This window comes from Trematomus bernacchii, unplaced genomic scaffold, assembly GCF_902827165.1.
Source record: "Trematomus bernacchii unplaced genomic scaffold, fTreBer1.1, whole genome shotgun sequence".
NCBI classification, from domain to species: Eukaryota; Metazoa; Chordata; class Actinopteri; order Perciformes; family Nototheniidae; genus Trematomus; species Trematomus bernacchii.
The window spans coordinates 12501-20000 of NW_022987650.1; the positions used below are offsets into that span (position 1 = coordinate 12501).

Genomic DNA, 7500 nt, shown 5'->3' on the forward strand with positions numbered 1-7500 from the left:
CAGCACTATAGTCCTTAAACACTGAGTCAGCACTATGAGTCCTAAACCATGAGTCAGCACTATGAGTCCTAAACCATGAGTCAGCACTATGAGTCCTAAACCATGAGTCAGCACTATGAGTCCTAAACCATGAGTCAGCACTATGAGTCCTAAACCATGAGTCAGCACTATGAGTCCTTAAACACTGAGTCAGCACTATGAGTCCTAAACCACTGAGTCAGCACTATGAGTCCTAAACCATGAGTCAGCACTATGAGTCCTAAACCATGAGTCAGCACTATGAGTCCTTAAAACACTGAGTCAGCACTATGAGTCCTAAACCACTGAGTCAGCACTATGAGTCCTAAACCATGAGTCAGCACTATGAGTCCTAAACCATGAGTCAGCACTATGAGTCCTAAACCACTGAGTCAGCACTATGAGTCCTAAACCATGAGTCAGCAATACTCAATGATTTGAGCAATACTCAATGATTTGGCCCCCCTAAGAACAACCAGGGTAAAAAATCGCGCTGAGCCGTGGATGCACTCCGGCATACTGACCGCCATGAAAACCAGAGACAAAAAATGCTCTGAGTTTCATAAAAGTCAGTCAATGCTTTCCAAAGCACGAGCAGTGAACTCCAGGCCCACGTGACTGAACTAAAAATTGAAAGAAAACAGACTAAGAAATGACGTAAGCTCCATGATCAAAACTGCCAAAAAGAATTTCATCAATGACAAAACTGAGGAAAACAAAAATAAACCCCGTGAACTTTGGAAATTACTCAATAACCAGCTTGGCTGCAGTAAAAAACTCAAAACGAGATTTTCAAACGTAAACATAAAGACAGATAACAGGCTCATCACAGACAAACTGGATGTGGCCAAGTACTTGAACATTTTTTTCACAAACATAGCCACAACTCTTGTAAATAAATTACCCTCCCACTCAGGGCTTTTTGGAGTAGATCACATCATGACCTACTACAAAAACCTAGGGGTACGCAAAGATGATTTCAGTCTAGCAAGGGTAACAACAGCAGAGGTACTCATTAAACTGAGCGCCCTCAAACCTAACAAGGCCACTGGCCACGACAATATCCCCTCCAAATTCCTCAGAGACACAGCAACCGCCATCTCACCAGTCATAGCTCACATAATTAACCTCTCCATAAAACAGGGAAAAGTACCCAAAGACTTCAAAATTGCAAGAGTAACCCCCCCTGCACAAAAAAGGGCAGCAAATTGGACCCAGGCAACTACCGCCCTGTTTCTATACTTACCTCCATCTCGAAAGTCATGGAAAAAATAGTATATGAACAGGTCGAAAAGTACCTCGCAGAAAAGAAACTAATCTATGAATTTCAATCTGGCTTTAGAACATCCCACTCCACTGACACATGCCTTCTTTATTTGAACGACCACATCAAACAAGAGGTGGACGAGGGTAAATACTGCGGCATGGTGATGCTGGACCTACAAAAGGCTTTCGACACTGTCAATCACCCCATTCTGATTGACAAGCTAAAAGCAATTGGTTTTGATAAACTATCGGGTGAGCTGGATGCAATCCTACCTGGAGGGGAGAGAACAGATGGTGGAGGTAAACGGTACTCTGTCCCCACCCCTCCCAGTGAGCTGTGGTGTTCCACAAGGAAGCATATTAGGTCCGTTACTGTTCCTAATTTATGCAAATGACATGTCATCAGCATGTGACTGCAACTTGTTCCTGTTCGCGGACGACTCAGCCCTGCTGGTCTCTGACAGGAGCAGATTGCAGGTTGAAAAAACCCTCAGCTCCGAGCTCGGCAGAATCTGCACCTGGCTCGCCGATAATAAATTATCATTACACCTGGGTAAAACAGAGTCCATTCTCTTCGGTTCGAAACATAATCTCAGCAAATCCGACGACTTCTCAGTTGCAGTGGGTGACATTATTGTCACAAGTAAGAAGGAAATTACATACCTAGGATCTATTCTTGAGGCAAACCTCTCCTGTGACAAAATGGCATCCAATGTAATAAAAAAAGTCAATCAAAGAACTAGATTCCTATACCGGATCTCCTCTCTGGTAAACAAAAAACACCCTGAAAACTCTGGCAGGAGCACTCATTCAAGGGTACTATGACTATGCTTGCACGTCATGGTACCATAGCACCTCCAAGGCGCTAAAAATAAAACTTCAAACATCGCAAAATAAACTGGTCAGACTACTGCTTGACCTTTCATCTAGAACCCACCTCACCTCTGCCCACTTTGACAACCTAGGATGGCTTCTTAGAGTAGACGACAGAGTACAGCTACTTGCAATGGGCCCTGGTCTACAAGATCCACTACACCTCTATGGTACCCATGTACATGTCAAAATTCTTCCCAAAGGTCAAGGAATACCATGATCATAACACCAGAGGGAGCTCCACAAATCATGTAAAACCCAGATTTTGGCAGAAAAAAGGGGAATACACGTTTCGCAATTATGCCACATCAAGGTGGAACGCTCTTCCCACAACTGTAAAGGGAAAGTAAAACTATACTTACCTTCAAAACCTCTCTTAAAGAGCACCTTCAGGGGGAAAGCATTGCAAAACTGGCCCCGGTAATGGTTACAAATCTCAACCTGTCGTACAATGGACAGCTTCCCCCCCCATCTATGTATATACTCGCATTTTAGACTCTGTTACTAACTGTATATCTGTAGACTTGGTATGTCTTAAATGTCCGGTTAGGATGTATTAGAACGGAAATCTAAAATGAAAATTGTAAATAAGCCATCTGTTATGTAAAAAACCACCTGTATGTAAATTGTAAATAAGCCATCTGTATGTCAAATATGTCTTATTATGTCTTAAATGATATGCACTGAATTGGAAATGGGGGACCCTGATGTAAACAAGACGAAAGTCTTTCCCTGGTCTGCATCCCCTTAACAATTGTTATGTTTTGAGCTGTACTGTACTGTACCCAATATACAAGCTGTTAATAAACTTTTCAATCAATCAATCAAGCACTATGAGTCCTAAACCATGAGTCAGCACTATGAGTCCTAAACCATGGGTCAGCACTATGAGTCCTAAACCATGAGTCAGCACTATGAGTCCTAAACCATGAGTCCATGCCTGAGTCCTAAAACCATGATCAGTGTGTGTGTGTGTGTGTGTGTGTGTGTGTGTTGTGTGTGTGTGTGTGTGTGTGTGTGTGTTCCTCACCTGTACAGGTGGAGAGAGCCGTCGTTGCTTGTACCTGAACTCCCCCTCGTCTCCGGAGCTCACCTACTCGTAGTCCTCCAGCATGCGGACCGTCATGCCGCTCTTCAGTGTGTTCCTGAACGTACTCAACGTAGGCGGAGCGGCTGGAGAAAGTCTGAGCTCGTCTTGTAGGCGTTTCCCGCCGTCTTCTTCTGCGGCTGCGCGGCCGCGGCGTTAGCATTAGCATTAGCTGGCGCGGCGGTTAGCACGGCAGCAGTAAAGGAGGAGCCACTGAAGCGAGGCTGGAAGATGGACCGGAGGGCGTTACGTTCCTCTGAATCGTCGCCACAGGCCCCGCCCCCTTCACAGGCCTCGCCTCCTTCATAGGCCACGCCTCCTCGGTTTCGATCCCAGCCCATCACGCGCACCAGCTCTGAGATGAGGTTAGCCATCGCCATGGTGAAGTCGAACTGGCGCTGCATGCGGTTCTCTCCGTCAGGTGGGCGGGGGCTAGAGGTGGAGGGGGCGGAGCTAGAGGTGGAGGGGGCGGGGCTAGAGGAGGAGGCGGCAGGGCTTTCCTGCCGCTCAGACTCCCCCCCCCCCCGCAGTGTTCAGTTTGTCCATCAGAGACGTGACGCACAGGTAACGCTTCACCAGAGAGAACAGCAGCTTACCTGGGATCTGAGAGACATCAAGACATCAGACACATCTTTAAAAACATCTCATTCTATGGAGGTGTGAGGGACAGGTGTGAGGGACAGGTGTGAGGGCACAGGTGTGAGGCACAGGTGTGAGGGACAGTGTGAGGGACAGGTGTGAGGCACAGGTGTGAGGGACAGGTGTGAGGGACAGGTGTGAGGCACAGGTGTGAGGCACAGGTGTGAGGGACAGGTGTGAGGGACAGGTGTGAGGGACAGGTGTTTGTTTGTTTGTTTGTAGCCTTTATTTATCCAGGTTAAAAAATCCCATTGAGATCAACGATCTCTTTTACAAGGGAGACCTGTGTGAGGGACAGGTGTGAGGGACAGGTGTGAGGGACAGGTGTGAGGGACAGGTGTGAGGGACAGGTGTGAGGGACAGGTGTGAGGGACAGGTGTGAGGGACAGGTGTGAGGGACAGGTGTGAGGGACAGGTGTGAGGGACAGGTGTGAGGCACAGGTGTGAGGGACAGTGTGAGGGACAGGTGTGAGGCACAGGTGTGAGGGACAGGTGTGAGGGACAGGTGTTTGTTTGTTTGTTTGTAGCCTTTATTTATCCAGGTTAAAAAATCCCATTGAGATCAACGATCTCTTTTACAAGGGAGACCTGTGTGATGGACAGGTGTGAGGGACAGGTGTGAGGGACAGTGTGAGGGACAGTGTGAGGGACAGGTGTGAGGGACAGGTGTGAGGGACAGGTGTGAGGGGACAGGTGTGAGGGACAGGTGTGAGGCACAGGTGTGAGGGACAGGTGTGAGGGACAGTGTGAGGGACAGGTGTGAGGGACAGGTGTGAGGCACAGGTGTGAGGGACAGGTGTGAGGGACAGTGTGAGGGACAGGTGTGAGGCACAGGTGTGAGGGACAGGTGTGAGGGACAGTGTGAGGGACCGGTGTGAGGGACAGGTGTGAGGCACAGGTGTGAGGGACAGGTGTGAGGGACAGTGTGAGGGACAGTGTGAGGGACAGGTGTGAGGGACAGTGTGAGGGACAGGTGTGAGGGACAGTGTGAGGGACAGTGTGAGGGACCGGTGTGAGGGACAGGTGTGAGGACAGTGGGAGGACCGGTGTGAGGGACAGTGTGAGGGACAGGTGTGAGGGACAGGTGTGAGGCACAGGTGTGAGGACACAGGTGTGAGGGACAGGTGTGAGGCACAGGGGTGAGGCACAGGTTGTGAGGACAGGTGTGAGGAACAGGGTGAGGCACAGGTGTGAGGGAACAGGTGTGAGGACAGGTGTGAGGCACAGGTGTGAGGCACAGTGTGAGGGACAGTGTGAGGGACAGGTGTGAGGCACAGTGTGAGGCACCGGTGTGAGGCACAGGTGTGAGGCAGGTGGAGGGACAGGTGTGAGGCACAGGTGTGAGGCACAGTGTGAGGGACAGGTGTGAGGGACAGGTGTGAGGGACAGTGTGGGACATGTGAGGCACAGTGTAGGGACAGGTTGGAGGCACAGTGTGAGGACAGGTGTGAGGGCAGGTGTGAGGGAAGGTGTGAGGGACAGGTGTGAGGGACAGTGTGAGGCACAGGTGTGAGGCACAGTGTGGAGGGACAGTGTGGGGACAGTGTGAGGCACAGGTGTGAGGGACAGGTGTGAGGGACAGTGTGAGGCACAGTGTGAGGGACAGGTGTGAGGACAGGGTGAGGACAGGTGTGAGGGACAGGTGTGCGGGACGGTGTTTGTTTGTTTGTTTGTAGCCTTTATTTATCCAGGTTAAAAAATCCCATTGAGATCAACGATCTCTTTTACAAGGGAGACCTGTGTGATGGACAGGTGTGAGGGACAGGTGTGAGGGACAGGTGTGAGGGACAGTGTGAGGGACAGTGTGAGGGACAGTGTGAGGGACAGGTGTGAGGGACAGGTGTGAGGGACAGGTGTGAGGGACAGTGTGAGGGACAGTGTGAGGGACAGGTGTGAGGGACAGTGTGAGGGACAGGTGTGAGGGACAGTGTGAGGGACAGTGTGAGGGACCGGTGTGAGGGACAGGTGTGAGGCACAGGTGTGAGGGACAGGTGTGAGGGACAGTGTGAGGGACCGGTGTGAGGGACAGGTGTGAGGCACAGGTGTGAGGCACAGGTGTGAGGGACAGGTGTGAGGCACAGGGGTGAGGCACAGGTGTGAGGGACAGGTGTGAGGGACAGGTGTGAGGCACAGGTGTGAGGCACAGGTGTGAGGGACAGGTGTGAGGCACAGGTGTGAGGCACAGGTGTGAGGGACAGTGTGAGGGACAGGTGTGAGGCACAGGTGTGAGGCACAGGTGTGAGGCACAGGTGTGAGGCACAGGTGTGAGGCACAGGTGTGAGGCACAGGTGTGAGGGACAGGTGTGAGGCACAGGTGTGAGGCACAGTGTGAGGGACAGGTGTGAGGGACAGGTGTGAGGGACAGTGTGAGGGACAGGTGTGAGGCACAGGTGTGAGGGACAGGGTGTGAGGGACAGTGTGAGGGACAGGTGTGAGGCACAGGTGTGAGGGACAGGTGTGAGGCACAGTGTGAGGGACAGGTGTGAGGGACAGGTGTGAGGGACAGGTGTGAGGGACAGGTGTGAGGCACAGGTGTGAGGGACAGGTGTGAGGGACAGGTGTGGGAGACAGTGTGAGGGACAGTGTGAGGGACAGGTGTGAGGGACAGGTGTGAGGCACAGGTGTGAGGGACAGGTGTGAGGGACAGGTGTGAGGGACAGGTGTGAGGGACAGGTGTGAGGGACAGTGTGAGGGACAGGTGATTGACAGGTGTGATTGACAGGTGTGAGGGACAGTGTGAGGGACAGTGTGAGGGACAGGTGATTGACAGGTGTGATGGACAGTGTGAGGGACAGTGTGAGGGACAGTGTGAGGGACAGTGTGAGGGACAGGTGATTGACAGGTGTGAGGGACAGTGTGAGGGACAGTGTGAGGGACAGTGTGAGGGACAGTGTGAGGGACAGGTGATTGACAGGTGTGTACCTGAGGCAGGTGGATCCCCTCGAAGGACACCCCGTGCTCCTCGGAGGACGTTGTCTCAGCGAACAGCTCCAGCAGAGTGTAACGGTTATCAAAGTCCATGTGCTGCTCGATGCCGTCCTGCTGACTGAGAGACAGGAGGACATACGCTCTGCTGCCTGAGGACACACAGAGGACAGACATAGAGAGACCATAAATATATACCTTACATACACATTCTGAGGTCACCTATTGATCGAAACCCACTTCTTCACGTCTCTCCTACATCAACATGTGTCCCCTCTGTGGAAAGAGAGGGGCGTGGGGAGGGGCTCCTTAATTTCATCTGAAGTAACAGACAGAGAATCAGCACTTTGGAAACAGGGCTGAAACAGAGGGGATTATGGGTAATGCTGCAATGATCTGTTTCAGCCAATCAGAGACAGGCTCTGGATATATCTGAGACCCAGTGTTTCCGCCAGGGGGGCGTCTTGCCGTCATTTGACGCCCTTGTTCAGTTCAGAACGTCCTGAACTCGAGCCGAGGGCGTCCAAAAAACAAAAATCGAGAGAAGATCGAGTTTTTATCGCTTGAAATGACGAAAAGGAAAAAGAACAAGGACATGCCTCTGTTGGAGGGGCGAAGGAGTCTGGATTCTTCTCACTGCCAGCAAAGCGTGTTCCTGTGACGGAAAGTGTACTGCCGGCGAGCCTTGACGG

At 51.3% G+C, this 7500-nt stretch overlaps 1 protein-coding gene across 1 annotated transcript in view; it reads right to left on the bottom strand.

The window, feature by feature from the left end:
• LOC117486374 (cullin-9) overlaps window positions 1–7500 on the bottom strand; it is a gene marked incomplete at its 3' end in the record, with an annotated part of 27166 nt that overhangs the window by 12444 nt on the left and 7222 nt on the right. The window contains 5 exon segments of the mRNA XM_034134791.1: window positions 3188–3295; window positions 3297–3338; window positions 3340–3757; window positions 3759–3847; window positions 6806–6960. Coding sequence (XP_033990682.1) covers window positions 3188–3295; window positions 3297–3338; window positions 3340–3757; window positions 3759–3847; window positions 6806–6960 — 812 coding nt within the window.